General features: G+C 38.4%; 1 protein-coding gene across 2 annotated transcripts in view; it reads right to left on the minus strand.

Moving 5' to 3' along the window:
* Positions 1 to 3,536: 3,536 nt before the first annotated feature.
* The window catches only part of LOC139728840 (USP6 N-terminal-like protein), a 121,310-nt gene continuing 108,339 nt past the window's right edge, over positions 3,537 to 16,507 (minus strand). For both annotated transcript variants that reach the window (XM_071639777.1, XM_071639776.1), the window contains exons 14-15: positions 9,771 to 9,821; positions 3,537 to 5,705 (exon numbers count right to left, since the gene is read on the minus strand). In XM_071639777.1, the coding sequence (XP_071495878.1) occupies positions 4,746 to 5,705; positions 9,771 to 9,821 (1,011 nt within the window). In that variant the 3' untranslated portion in view covers positions 3,537 to 4,745. The remainder of the gene's footprint in view (positions 5,706 to 9,770; positions 9,822 to 16,507) is intronic.

Here is a 16,507-nt window from a genome sequence, read left to right on the forward strand (position 1 = left end):
AAAAAACAGCAAAATACACCATCAAAATCCATCACAATATGATGCGAGCTTTTCAAAAGCCGTAATATAAACATCGCAGTTCTGTCGCAATCGATACAGCATGCAGGCAATTATAGAATCATTTCACAATTATTTTTCAGAAAACATTTACAACGACAACAACAAAAACGAATCACTGCTCAACAACAGGAATCTCAATAGCATAATAATTTCGTGGGCCTGCATTCTAATGACAAAGGTGTAAAGTGATCTTGGTGGAGCATTGAGTTTGAGCTGAGTTTGAGTATGGCATGCCTGTTGTTGACTACATTACAGATACTGAGTATCCTATTGAGAAAACAGTAAGATAAAATCTGTACCAAAAGCAAATGTTTTTGAGACACACAGATTCCTGTCAAACAGATTCAATGTTATCCTGCCTGTGTTTTGGTTTACAGGGTAGCCCACATACAAAATAAGTTTGAAAGAGATTTGAATCCATTTTTGCACTGCATTTCACACTCAAAGTCAACTCAATCCTATGTTCAGGTCAAATCACCTTAACTCGAATACAGGTCATGATATCTTCGCAAAAGTGCCTTCGCACAAAGAAAAAAAAAAGGCAAATAGTTTGTCAGTCTGGACAAAAGTCCAGCCCATTCAATCATCTGATGTGCCAATATATAAACATAGTAGCTGTATCAAAAGAATTTACAGATAGAGATTGGCATTACTCCGCCTCATTGAATACAAAATACATAAATGAATGATGACATCAATCACAACATATGCACAAAAATAAATTCAGCGATTGGCACAATATTATTTCTCTCTTTTTTTTTCTTACACACTTCACTACTTTTTTTCTCCTGTAATTCTCTGCGCGTGATTCTGTACCATTACTGATTTGGGTGACAGTTTCTTCTTTCAATAGTTCAGGCACCCATGCAAAATACAAGAAAACTAAAGATAGCATTACTCAAGCGGCAAAAATTACGAGCATAAAACCACATTTGTACTATCAAGAATCATGATTTTGGGGGAAAAACATAAATGAAAACCAGTCCTCTTCGCATCTCTTCAAAGCTCACAATTAAGGACCATTTTGGCTCCTCATAGTCACAACACTCATAGTATACAAAGCTTGTGCATTTCTTGTGGTGATCTCTACATATACTTTGCCATGTCAGCCCCTTCATGGTCAGGTTTATGTCCACATGCATTTTCATGAGGAAAATATTAAAATATATGATATTACTGACGGTTATATCCTTCACATACATCTTGTCTGTGAACACAGCTATCTCTCGAATAAATTCATCACAATATTCAAACAACAAAATCAACCTGGTCCCGGCAGGGTTCTTCGTAACAAGACCACCTGTTCAAGAGATCGTTTTCAATTACTTCTTTTACTAAATTTGTGTGCAACCATTCGTGATTTGACTTTCAAAATCCAATCTTTGCAAACATTTTCCTCGTCTTCTTAGACAAATCCAAGACCCCTTGAATGCTTGCAGCTAGCTAAACTATTTTTTTTTTTTGCTGTTCAGACAACAAACAGAAACACAACCCATCAAGTAACCATATAAATAATCTATTTGTGCCTGTACTTGTGCTACTCTGAAGATACTCGGCACCTTTTAATAGAAACTTACACAGATTTTCCATGGAGGCTTACATCCACAAGACACAAAAGGGGCACAGCCACCAAGCATTTTATTTGACAGGGTTCACAGAGGACTTTACCCTCACTTTCAAAACATAAAGAAAACATTAACTAGACACTAATGTTCTCCTTTTCTTTTCTGAATAGTTCAGCACAGGCAATCTTACATAATAAAAATACAACTGTTCAAATCTTTGAGAAAAAAAAAGAGTAAACAGAAACAAAGAAAAAAACAAGCTGCACACACACACAGCTGGCATTGAATAGACTTCGGGGACTAAATACATATCTCACGCAAGCAGTCTTCATCGGCACACACGCGTCTCCATGTACATTGCATGTGTGCACGTGTGAAGACCGTCATTATACACCGAACATGATTCTTCACCACATAATCCCGACACATTTACGACGACTCCTCGGGAGACGAGTCTTATAAAAATTGAGAAATACGGTACAAAGTGTCTCCTTTATCTAATGACTGTACACTATTTACACGTCAGTTTGCACTGTAAAAATCGACGACCAGCTTCTGCACTGATGTCCCTCTACGCATGAAAGATAGTGAAGTCCATTCTGAGTTCAAACCCAGAACTCCTTAATGAAAGCGGAGGATTGGGGTACGTGACGTAGGGCAAGCGTAACAAATACAAACGCGCAAATACACACACACGTGCATACAAGAAGTAAAACATATTTCTTCCAAGGACCACATATGAAGCAAACAGCTAACGCAGCCATCTATGAATATGTCACGGAACCTGTATACTTAAGCTCGATATGCTACATCTGACATTAAAAAAAAGAATTAATGTAAGCAGCTGCCCTCTATGACTAGCATACATTGCGCATAGAGCAGGAGACTGATGATATATGGGCCAAAAATTCACTATTCATGACGTCAATCCAGTGCTGTAATAATGCATCTTAACACAGTTGTGTCAATAAACAAATATCTACTTAGCCTTTCTGTGATTAAGATCAATACGATGCTACGGTACTAAGAGCCACCAACGATAAGCACAATTCAAATAACTGAACACAGCTTCAAAATACGAACACTCAATTTTGTGTCTAGACCTAGAGCTTATGTGTAAAATTCTGATTGTCAAAAATCTACAGATGAGTTCATTTTAAGACCATACACACGACATGTCAAAGCTACAAATGTACCTAATTACTGTTTGTTAGGAAACCAAAATCACAGCTTCAAATATCAATGCAACGTCCAGCTCTCCATAATTGTTCCACCTACTAAACTTTTTAAACACTGAAAAAAGAAACCAAAACACAATCTTCTGGCTGTTATCTAATATGAAAAAAAAAAAAAACTTTTTAAAATGCCCAAAAGCAAATAAAGGGCACCGAGGAATTTTCTTTTCGTTTAAACAATTATCTCATATTACATCTGCTACAGATTCTTCCGGTCGACAAGTTCTCTTCTACAATAGATCTAGAACACTGCACTATGCATTTTGCTGAACAGAGTGCCATGACATTTAATTTTTTCTAATCACAAAAAGTGAGATGGGAAATGGAAGAAACATTCGATATCGATGAGGTCAGAATTCTTAAGCATGACGCACTGCCCCCTTCTGTATCTCCTTCTCTAGGCTACGTCACTTCCACTACCTATCTGTACATGCCATCTCAATCAGCAAGAAAAAGTGGTCCCTTAAAACAACAAGAAGAACACCGCAGTATATCACATGTGCCTCGAGTGGGATGTTGCAGGATTTCTTCACGCACAATCTATCAACGGACCCTCCAGTATGGGATTTTTTTATAGGATATCAAAAGTTTGGTTAGCCACAAACAATATTTCCTCTCGTAACCTACAAATTAACATCATTTTTTTTTTTTGAATGGTTACAGTTGGTGGCATATCTGGTCATCTCCAGCAGAGGAAATCACTCAGAGTTATGTGAAAAGTTTCATCAAAGTGTTCAGCGTTGAACAATGTTTTTATCTCCATTTTGGTCAAAAGGTAATGTTTACACTTAACTTATTGCAAAGTCATGTAAATACAGGGATCGGTCGAGTTATGCAGTAAACGGCACCACAAAAGCAGATCTTCTTTGTGCAAGTTCTTGAACTATTTTTTTTTCTTTGGAAAAAAGAATGTGTCAAAAGCAACTGGAATTAGACTACAGATATGTCACCAGCTTGAAAATGGGGTAATCCAGTGTCATTTTCTTTAAACAGAGCGAAATCACCAAACTTGAAGTGGAATCACATATATTGAATTTTTTTAATTACCAAAAGTACGGAGTAACTACGGTTTAGAGAACAAACACCTCTTAATTCTCCGCCATCACCAACAATAAATAGATACACAAACGGATACTACAATTAATAAATAAATAAGTAAATAAATACAATAAGACAGATAAAGAAGAACAGTAAAAAATAAAAAGTTCCTCCATTCATTTTTTAAGAAAGGCATTGCAAATGGCACATATGCTTCATGTTATGATAACTTCCACACTGTCTCATGCACCCTCCCGGAGAAATTCTAAAACAAGTGGCTGTAGCATTTACAACACATTTTGGAATTGCGTCGTATCTGTCACTGGCTGAAAAGAAAGTATATCATTGTTTCGTTTGGGAGCGTTTTGTGTCAATAAATGAGCTTGCGCGACTTGTCGAAATGCTCCCTTTTTCAAGGAGAATGCGTTCTAAAACAAATATAAAACTTGAATATCCTCATGCTCTTACATTTTCTTTTTACTGTTAAAAGCATGTTGAAATAGTTTCACATACTTTCTCACAGTTATGACCAGACAGCATACATCGCACAGTTATATGTGTGATAGATGAGTTGTATGGTTGCATTATAATGTTCTTGTACTGGTGAAAAAATCCCTCATTCCAAAATAGTGTTGAAATTAAAGGGTTCTACATGTATCTACAAGTAATATGACATATTAAACTTGACTTTAACATATCAAATTGCAGACCTTCTTCCACTATAGCATTTTATTGTCTAGTAGATGAGAAAGTCGAGAGTAAAAGGTCAACTTAAAGAGGATTGAGGACCCTTTCAAGATGCAAATATGGCGTATATTAGTGTCTTGACTTTTCAACAGCTTCTCTCTCATATATATGTGACCTGTGGTTTGAAGTATTGAACGCCATTGATTGGGCTAGAGGGTTTCCGGTTTGGAGATGACGCAGAAGGTCGTGTTGACCCAGAAGAAGCTACCCCCGGACTTCTGCTTGGGCTGCGACCCGGCTGCGACTGCGACCCCTCCCAGGACGTCCGCTTGTGGTGGTGGTGGTGGCTGGAGTGGCCCTCAAAGGACTGTAGGTTCCCCAGGCTCGTGGGCTTGGCCGGGGGCGGGGGCGATCTCAGCTGCGCGGAGGTTGCGAAGGCGAGGTGGGACTCCTCCGGGCGAGACTTGTGGTGGGAGGAGGTATTGCCAAATTCCGTGCTGGGCACCTCGGCCGCCGGCTGTGGCGCCACCCCCGTGACGCGCGGATCGGCGGTCACGCCCGTTACGTAAAACATACCATCCTGCGCATGCGCCGTCGGCGTGCCGACCGCCTCCAGTGATTCCTCCATGCTCTGCTCGTAATGCGCGTTATAGTAAACGTCCACATTGTCGTAGAGCGACAGCCGGCGCTCGCTGATGTCGGTGTGCGCTGGACTGGATGGCGGCAAGCTCTGTGGCCGGTCTGAGAGCGGGGAGGCCTTACCCGCCCGCAACGTGCCCTTGTCGCCAGAGTTCTCCCTTCTAAAGTCCACTTCCGCCACGGTCATGCCCTGCTGGTACTGGAAACCCGGCAGGTGCTCCTGCCCAGTCGGCGTCAGGTCATTATTCACGTTGCGGCTGCTCCCGGGCTCAGAGTGGGACGGTGACGCGCTGTACCTCAACTGCTGCATGCCCGACGAGCGAGCCGAAAACTGGCTTTCGAACGAAGTCACGCTGCTGTAGTAATTTTCCTCGGCCTTTCTCTTATCCGGCGAGGTGTGCTGTGAGGTTCCATTAGAGGCTGACACCGTGGTACTCGTTGGGGTTGGGGGTGGGGAGGAGGAGGATGTGGACTGGGTTACCTAGGGGGAAAACAGAAACAGATAAAAACATTTAGTTTCAGAAATTTTTAATACACTGCATACAGACATACTCCATGTTACTTACTCCTATCTCTGTTCAAAACTTGCTATCACACATCAAGTAGAGGGTATGATAACACATTTTTAGGAAAGAAATTACACATAAAACATTGTTTGAAACCACTCAAATTTTTCTCATAAAATCCCAAAAAATACTTTTCAAGCAGTTTGTCATATGATACATGTATATTACGTTCACAGTTTCTCCAACCAGGCAGTTTAAATTACCAGAATTTCTCTTACAAATAAAGTGCTGCTATGATGATGTACCACGCCTACACAAGGTTATACGTCAGAAGAATGTGTGGGAGCGTATTAATTATGAGAGTTAAATGACAGACCAAGAAAAAAAAACCCTCAAAGATCCGATGTAGATACTCTTTCAGTCAATAGCCCTCATTTTTCACAGTATATCACAAAAGGTGTGACACAACGTTTAGGTCACTGCAAATATACTGGCATGAGGAAAAATCATACTGATTCCATCTCAAGGAAACCATTTGATGTCAGAGTTAAAGAAAGAACTAAATGCTTCCCAGAAGACTACATATGGAAGAAGCCCTTCACACCCAATTAAAGTGCAATTCACATTCTGTCCAACCAAATTCAAATTACTGTAGTGGACATGATCATAAATAAAGAGAAACAATTAAATTGGTTCAGTTTTCCTATGTAAGCATAACTCATCTGACCAGCAATTTGTTTTTAATGATTGTGAAGTACGCCTGTGCAAAATGCTAATGATAGCACCAAATGACATTGGACAGACACTGGGAGAATTTGTGTAAAAGGACCACTCTTCTTTGATGTGCGCATGATGGTGCATTATGCTGCATAGATCAACTACATATAAAAGCTTTGATGACGAATCATGGCATGGTGTGTGTTTTTTTTTTTCTCACATCAGTACATAAATGTTACATATCTTGATTCCATTCAACCATGGTTTCATGTCAATCGGATAAGATCCAAAACAATAAGCACATACAAGTATTTATAACAATACGTAAATGTACGTGACATGAAATCTTTTGAGCTGCATTTTCTTCTCTTTATCTCAGTGGGGATATGCCCTCAAATTAGAGCTGACAGTGGTCAGAAAAGGCTGCTAAATTCCCTGTGAATTATTCAGACATTTGTTTCTAATAAAAACAAATTTTCATCACTTTATCTTTCCTTTTTGTGAGAGACACTTTTGTGCAGACATTTCTGTTACAAATTTAACCTTAAGTTTGTAAGCAACTGAAAATGTTTAATTAGCTATTTGAAAAACATCTTGTGATAAAAAGTAAAGAAAATACTAACATTCTGAACAATGTTCAGGGATACCATTTGACTTTTTAAGTTTCATGATGAGTTGGCACACCCCTCTACTTTGTCTTTCAGCTCAATGTTGACACTTTTAAATGTATGCATTCACCATTCATCCTGCATAGACTATGAAGCATATGCACTGTTTTAGGGGATCTCCTGTGTGGTGCACAATCATATGAACTCACTTAAGATATACAGAGCCAAATGAGAGGTGAAATATCGGTACAGCAGAGAAAGTAGAATGATTTAATTCTAGGCACCATCCCATGATGCAATTAATGATTGGATGTGTGATGTGTAGGGTTGTATTACTGAGGTAAACTGCAGATTTAATTTAGTCTAAAATTTTGGGTGTGAATTGGGGCTGCCACCTCGATGAGGGTTACTTTAAAATTAAAAGAGAGAACATAAATGTATCAAAGCAAAGTGATGTGAATATTGGATATGAGATATCAGATGAATTTCATTAAGAGGTCGGTGAATGTGAGGTAGGCAAATGTGTCATACAAAGTGATTATTTGTAAGAGGTATTATGGAAACCATGAAATATATGATAGTGAGGTACAAACATTAGAAAGAGATCATCCCTGCATTAGTGGGGTGTCATATTACATAACGATAAAAGTAATTGAAAGCAATGAGTGTCAGTTCTGCCACTGGGTTCACATTTAACTCTCATTCTGGTAAATATTCTTAATATCACTCATTTAGTAGGGGGGGGGGGGGGAGTTGATACATTGTATTTGTTATTGTTACCTCTTGCAATTTTCTCTCTAGCAACATTAATGATGAGGTCATTCACATTCATGCAACAGAGAACAGCTCTTTAGTGACAAACTGCATCGAATCTATAAAGCACAGACCCCAAAGTTTCAGGGTTCTCTAATAACTACCACTCTGTTCTAGTCATGCTGATGTATCATCACGTTCATTGTGCATGAGTTTGCAAGCATTGCAACCTATTGTACATGACTTTTTTAATCTCTTCCTCTCTTTCACTCTATCTCTCACTGGGGGCACAATTCAACATCAGTACAAACGAGATGTGGGGGGAAGGGGGGCGGGGCGGGGGAGCAGGAGGGGAGTGGCGTGCACATCACTGTCCACAAATGCACTGATGACCGATGAGAAATGGGCATGCACATTATCGGGTGTGCTTCTTTCAGTGTGCAAACATTCATTCCAGACTGCCGCAGTGCAAATGTACGTACACGTACACATGATGATAAACGAAGATTTCTACACATTTATGACACGATGACGTTACTTGTCTTATTTCTTTCATGCACTGCACAAAATTAATAATGACATGATAGCGAGCAAGAAGGTGAGTGGTTTGTCTATGACACGATACCCAAACAGCGCAGATACTCGCTTCTTGTTTGACTATAATCCTACAGAATCATACTAACAAGTAGACCTACATACTACTATTTCTGTCACTACTTATCCTGTACGTATGTCTACCACGTAATTCACTCTACCACTTCACATTATTCAAAACAGGCTACAAATACAAAAACAAAAGAAAAAAAATTTACCTAGGTGAAATAGAATACATGTAATACTGTTTTTGTTCCGTTGCAACTGACATAATCAATAATTTGAATGTTTTTGTTTTGTTATCACTGTTCCTACGGTTAGGGAGCTATGGGTGGGTGAGGGGCGGTTTACACATCCTTTTTGAGGTTTTTCTCAAGCAAAGGCCACGCCTTCATTGTTGCGAGAGAGACAGAGAAAAAAATTGTAACAATCCAAGGAGGATAGTTCCTTGATTGCCCCCATTGTGCTGACATAGGCTGTACGGTGAATAATGATCAAATAGAAGACTTTGCCTTGGTTACACAGAATGGTCTGGACACAAGCTTACTCCAGCCGCACAGTGGTGAAAGCTGGGCCGGTACACACAACAGCTACTAAAGGAGGGACACAGTTCTTTTGCTGCTCTTGGATGGCTTGTGGGGATTATTCCATCCAAGGACATTCCTGCTCCGTTCATGGGCTAAAATCTCTTCTAATGAACCAGTATTCAACTTTATGATAAATAGCATCTACATTATCTTCTGTGCTTTGCGCTTTTAGGGGACATACATGTTGTAGCCATATTTGTTGTTGAAGTCATGGATGAAAGAAGTGATGTTGATTAACATGAATAGCGCATGGTTTTCAATTTCTTTCTCCAATCTATTTGTGTGTCATTTCTTTTTAATTTTTTGACATGCAGATCGAAAGCATGCAGATCAAAGGTGGGTTTGCTGCATTACATTGCATCTTGCATACATGAGTACACTGCATGACGTAACTCACAAGATTAGATTATGTAATAACGGAGTAACACGGCATGCTAGCAACATGATTATTTGATGTCAAGGACACTGCTCTTTTGAAGTCTTATGCAAACTAAAAGTTGGCAATATAATGTAAGAATATATGTGAACAAAATAAAACAGTAGTAAGAACGTTAAAAAAAGATCCTACTTTTAGTGGAATTATATGACATCTACCATTGAAATGCATAGACACGATCACACAATGTACGTGTGTGTAGAATAATTACAGCCTCTCGGTAAGTAGTACATGTAGCTGAATGTGGTTTGATGCTCAAATCATTTGCATGCTGGGTATGATAAATGTCGTCTCGTTTTCGATGCGCTCAACTTGCACGGATGAATTTTTTTTACAGTCTCTCACCTCTTTGAACGTAACAACCTTTGCTGGTTTAGCGGAGGGTGTAGGTTTGTTCTACCAAAGACAAGAAATCAACACGTGAAAAAATACACAGAGTGATTTGTGCTGTGGTGGTGGTGGGGGGGGGGGGGGGGGGGGGAGGGAGGTAGTTGGAGTAGATAGTGACAATGACAAAGGTGCAAAAAGACATACACACACAGGGGTACAGTCCTTTTCTTCACGGCAGTAAACCTCGTCTGGATTGACTGCCGAAATGAACCCAGATATAATTAGTATCCATCAGGCATACAGGCAAATAATACATTTCAACATGCAAGTTATAATAATATTGATGAAAATAATAAGAATGAAAGCAGTAATAAATTATAATGATAAAAACACAAATTATAATAATGATGATATTGATAAAATAAAAGGTATAAATGATCAAAATGAAATCAATAATTAATGACAACAAAAGCAGTAAATATATGTTAACATAATAAAGATTGCATGAATGTTAACATGTAGGAGTAGTATAAACCGCCATATCTTGGGGAAAAGAGTTGGAAAATAAGATACAAGAAATAATTGGACGTAGTCTTTGTCTATTAAATCCAAGTTATCTCTGCCCCTTGCAGCATTACAGTGTATAAGTTAGAACCTACACGTGAAAGAAATATCAGTTACTGGACTGTATGAAGAGCAACTATGAATGTTGATACTGAAGTCATGCTGTAATTCCAGGATGCTTGACGTGACCAGTGTGTAACGAAGTGGCTGGAGATGTGATATATATAGTTGACTACCTACCAGGGCCCTGTTTTAAGATATAATCGATTTTAAATTTCCTTAACACACAGACTGCCACAGACTTATGATAGAAATCAACTTTATCATCAATTTCAGCTCTTCATAAAACAGGGCCCAGGTATATGAACTAGGAAAGTACGTTGTGTCAGGTGTCAGCAATAATTATACTTCAGAGCAGGTATGGCAAATTTTTTTATGACCCAAAGGGGATTATTATTACAGTTCTCTTTAAGACAGTACTAACGCACATGTGTAAAGTGGGTGGGGGGGGGGGGGGGGTAAGGGAAAGAGAGAGTCATAAATGTTCCCACATTAGAGCAACTTGATTCCAAAGATGTATTGCATGCTTATGACAAATGGGTCCATTGTTTGATGCTTCTGCATCAATTGGGGAGGGGGGGGGGGGGGGAGGGGGTGAAAGAGCAAAGCTGGCAGCATGAGAATGTGTGTGTGTGTGTGTGTGTGTGTTTTTTTTTTAATCAGATATCTCCACTACCATATATATTCTTCTTTTCTTTCTTTTTTTTGGATCTACTACAAAGTATCCACTATTGTTTGATGAAATAAAGATGTTCAACAGTCACAGCCCTGGCCATTTGTTTGTTGGAAATCAAAACTCCCACATGTTAAGAACTATCCAGCACAAATGGTGAGCTAGTATAGGACATACAGTGTACCTCAGGATGTGTGTATTTTTCCTCTTGTTTCTCAGTTGCTTTTATCTTCTGATTTCCCCCCCCCCCCCCCCCAAGCACTAGTCCTATATGTCTGGGCATTAGTACATTGCTTCTTTATTTTGTTTGATTCCTGTAAGCTGGACACAGCGACATCTGGGATTTGCGAGACACTGGTTAAAAAAAAAAAAAAGAAAAAGTCACTATGTGTGTGACTAGCATCCTGCATGACAAGTCCACAGAAGCTGGTACTGTAAACTTTGTACAAAAACTAATGTCTTCCTCATTTGAAAAACTTAAAAGTTTAAAACATCATTCTCAGAAGGGCTCAAAATTCATGTTCGACCATTTGGGATTTGCTTGCAAAATATCAAAAGGATCTACCAAGAAACCTGTCTGGCTGACATGATTTGCTAGGATAATTATTCATTTTAGAGTATTTTCAGATCAAAGGTGTGAAATGACAAAAGTCGGTGTACCTTTTATTCCTGACACGCCCTCCCCATTCTGAAGTGGGTATGAAGAGTGTTACTTAAATAGTATGTGATGATTGAAATGTGCTCTAGAAGTAGTATAGAATCGCATGCATGTAACAAGCTGCGCATGCAATTTACTCTTGCGCAATAGATACTGCTATGGCCCCATATATTGTAATTGATGTAATTGATTATAAAAAAACACATAGCAACCAGAATTGGTAATGCTTGGAGATTGCAATACATCTGGCGTAACGTTATTTTTTGTAATCAGCATTTTTGTCATAACCTAATAAAATTGTGTTATCAAAGTGTTATTTCACAAATGTCTTATGCCCATTTGTCCATTTCAGAGTCAAAATTTATGATGCAGTTTCTGCAGTCATATGGAAATTGTGTTTTATTTTTAAACAAGGTAGGACTAACCGGTTGAATGCTGGCACCTGAATGGTCCTATGTAAATGTCTACAACTAGGGATTACTCTCCAAAAATGATAATACATGTCACAGCAAACAGGTTAACGGACTTTGCAACACACTCCCATCTCCATCTGTGCGTGCTTTTTTAAAGCTTCCCTATGAAAGATGTTCTTTCCCCCACAGACAACAGCTGGTGTTACGAGAGAGCAGAGTGCTGAGGCGGTTTGTATGGTCAGTGAAATGGATTACCATAGATGAGTGAGTGGCGGTGGGTCGAGTATCATTGCACCATGCACCTCATGAACGGGGAAAAGAAAAAATAAAATCAACACGTGGAAGATTGCACGGAAAGATACGAGGACACGCGGCACTCCACACCAGCACCGTATATAAATTAAGTGTGTGCTGTGAAGGGAGGGAGGAAAATAACAAAAACCACAGAGGCAGATGTAAGTGCTTTTTTTTTTAGGAATGAAAGATCACCGAAACAAAAATAGTAAAAAAAAATTTATTCAACATGCTCACCTGTTGGTGTGGATCTTTGGATGGACCATGTTTGGACAAGTAGGATGGGGAAGACTAGGAAAACGAACAAATGTGTAGAACAGAAAGACCGAGAAGGGCAGGCCGGACAGGAGCCGACATGAAATTTGAGGGGCGGGTATTGGGAGTGGCGGCTTGGAGGGTGGGGCTAGCGGCGCCCCTCCTGCATGCATCAAGACCAGTGCAATTCATGCTTCCATTTCTGATCTTGGGTTAATTTTGGAATCTTGCCTTTATCATTTTTTTTTTTTTTTTTACATTGATGGACGGCGCCTTACATTTGTAGTCTCATGCGGTTTTGTTGTTGTTGTTGTAATGCTCCCATATTTTAATGACTTGCAGTTAAGTATGCAACCACCAGAAACTATCATGTTATATGCTTTTATTTATCTAAATTTTCTTTTGAGGGGAAAAAGAAGGGAGAAGAAAAATGTCTTCTATAAAGGTAAATGGTTCAATGTACATGCTGAATTGTTGTAACAATCTTTTGTGGACAACTAACCAAAGGTCATTCATTGCTGATATGCATTAAGATTTATACAAGTGTGTTTATCAAGTGAATGAATTTGAGTTTCATATATGTTAAGCTGTATGAATGAGAACCATCTCTGTGAAATAACCTTATTAAACTCAAGATGAATACAAATCCTAATATTTTAAAGAAAAGATCAAACACAGACAACAACAACAAACAACTTTTCTAAGAATCGAAGTCTAATCGATGAATATGTTGTAGTCACTGTAATATATTCCATTAGATAATATCGTCTGCAAAAAAAAAATAAATTGAGGTTGTATAATGAAAAGGTGAGAACAACAGGCATGAAAACAAAAACAAAAACAAAATAACATTTCACCATATATACTGGCTTGCATACCACATGCAGACATGCATAAACAGGCACATTTTACACTGCACTCTTTGTCCGTTTTACAATGTCACATGTTTTATTCACGAGACGAGACAATGGTATGGTATTCAGTGTGTTGTTGGGCATGCAGCAACACAGTCGATAATCTGCATTGCCTTGCTCACTTCAACTCGCTTGATTCAAGCCTGTCATTAGCGATAGCATACGTGACAGTTTGCATAACATAAAACTATTACGATGACTATCAAACGCCCTGTACAAAAATAATATAAATTCATCTGTTCATCAGACCAACAACAACAAAAAACAAAAACAAAAACAAATTACAATAAGCAAAAAAAAAAAAAAAGCCAAAGTATTTCACTCTCATTATAACAGAAAAAAAAATATAATACAAAATTTTCTGCACATATCTAAAAATATCTGATGTTCTTGACATAATAGCTATGGATGCTGTCCCAAATAAGGAAGAGTTGTAAAGTTTGCGTAGACCTACAGCATCCATTAGAAAGTAGTCTAAATATGCGTGCAGCAACTTTCTCTGCGTCTTTACTTCATTCCAAATCAGAGGGAACATATCTTTGATAACTGAGAAGGGTTCAGAGGGATTACATTGTAGGGCTTGTCACGCAAGCGCTCTCAATTGATCAGTGAAACACTGGCGTAGTTTACTTGGTTGTGGCTCTGAGGTTCATTGCATGGCAACAATAGTATCTACCTGTGCTGAAGTGTCAACCTAAAACATACAATGATGTCAGCTAAAGCACCACTTTTGGCACTACAGTCCTTAAAACAGCGTGCTTGGTAAGCCTATCAAAATTCATTCTTACTGAAAATGTGCACCCCAATTGCACTTTCATATCAAAAGTATTATTATCACTTGCAAAAGATACTCGGGCAATAATCACAATGTGCAATATACACTAGGCATTTGAAATTCAGACGTCGGCCACCTGTGAAGTGCAATATGGTGGACTACATCCAACTTGACGATAGTTTGAATTTGCTTTAAAGGTGACATCCTCTGCATTTACATTTGGTAGGTTGCATATATGTAGGAGATATGACAAATATGCACTAAAATCACTATTTTGACTTGCCTATATCAAAACAAAAGGTGGATGAAAGGACACCACTTCGTAGCATGCCTCATAATGACAATACTTCAAACAGACATTTCAATGCAAAGAGCTACATTCAATATGCTTCCCTGAATCCACGTCACTACTGTACATCACTTATAAAGTCACCACACAGCAGTAGCTGAAAGTCAGAGCCCAGTTACTATGTTCTCTCAATCAAGTATATGATACACAGTAATAACCATGATGCAAAGTAATACACATTTAGACCAAAAAAAAAAAAAAAAAATTGTCGCTGTTCCTATGAAATCCTTTCAGTGCCGTTGCTACAGCAGCACACTATGATGTCATAATATTCCCACGACCCCAAAGGTCAACAGAGAGATCGTCCACACAGCACCAGTTCTACTATCTACACACCCAACTGACATCTGTAGAGTCATCCCCATTCCTTTTTATACCATAGCTACAAAATGTAACACCAGCAATAGATACGAATACAGGAGTACTACCAATCCCAGCTGCAGATAAGTAATTTGTCCCTACATATCACACACTCAGTAGTCAAGGACTGTCGATATTCTCACAATGATATCGGAAGAATTTCAAAGAGCTATTGGGGAGATACTCATATTTTACGTGCATCTTAAGGGGGAAAAAATGTACTTCCTAACCAGGGAGACTGTTATATTCTTTTGTTAGGGGTGTGAAGAGATATCTCTAAGTTTGTTTGGTTTTTTTTTTTAGGAGGCCTCCTACGGCATCAGGGAGACTTTGCAACTCTGAATGGTCACTGCAGTCTATGGCATACCAGGAACAAAATCTGCATATTCAGGGTACAGCAACTGATACACTTTGCTTATTGACTTGAGTTCCCTTTCAGCCATAGGCAAGTGGTTGAAAAACTTTCCTTCTATTCCTTCGTGAAGAGTAAAGTCCACTTTGAATCTGAAATGCACTTCAGTAACTGTAATATCATTACAATGTATTCACTTCACGGAAACAAACTGTAAATAACGTACTGGCTGAAAATTGGACATTTTGAAAATCGAGGACATCGAATCATCATCCTGCATTATTGTAGACACACACACAAAATGATAACAAATTTTGAAATGCGTTTGATCAAGTGTTTTCTTCTCATTCACAGTCCAGTCATCTGTTCTCCACTTAACATTTTATACAATTTTTCCCATGTGGTCCTACAATAAGTGGAAAAAAAAGAGAAGATTATATCCGAATGCCTGAATGTAGCCAGGTATGAGAAAGAATGTACGAATTTAGACTGACAAGAGCTAGCAAGAAACTAGGAGTATAAAAATTCTGCTCTGTAATCCTTTGGATACGTACATTCGAGGACAAGGCGCTTGAATGTACAGGTATGAAGTTAAAGGCACAATATGCACAACCACAAGTGCGTGAGAGTTTTTTTTTTTTTTTTTTTTTTTTGGGGGGGGGTCTTTTTTCTTTATAATGTGTACAGGAATACAGCTACTTACACATTTGGCAACTACTAATCTTGAAAGAGAGTATTCACATTTTAAAGTTATACCCCAAGAAATTGAAAAAAAAAAGAGCAACTCTTGTATGTACAGTGTACATATAATGTTATTTAAACATATAATAGGTTTCTATCTTTACATGTGTTATTCAGTACTAGCTACATAAAATTTAAGGATATATATATATATATACCAATATACACATAAACAATTTTTCATAAATTATCATAATAGTAGTCATAGCCTGATTGTGCTGTGCTCTGAGTTATGTACAAAGTGTTATTAAATTGGAATAATAATACATACTTGTCATCTCTTCCTGATCGAACCCCACGAGAACAAATATATACTGCGTTTCATTTCCAAGAGCGTGTTCTTT

This window comes from Diadema antillarum, unplaced genomic scaffold, assembly GCF_040938485.1.
Source record: "Diadema antillarum isolate AM-2024a unplaced genomic scaffold, OU_Dant_1.0 seq00000203_RagTag, whole genome shotgun sequence".
Classification (NCBI taxonomy): Eukaryota; Metazoa; Echinodermata; class Echinoidea; order Diadematoida; family Diadematidae; genus Diadema; species Diadema antillarum.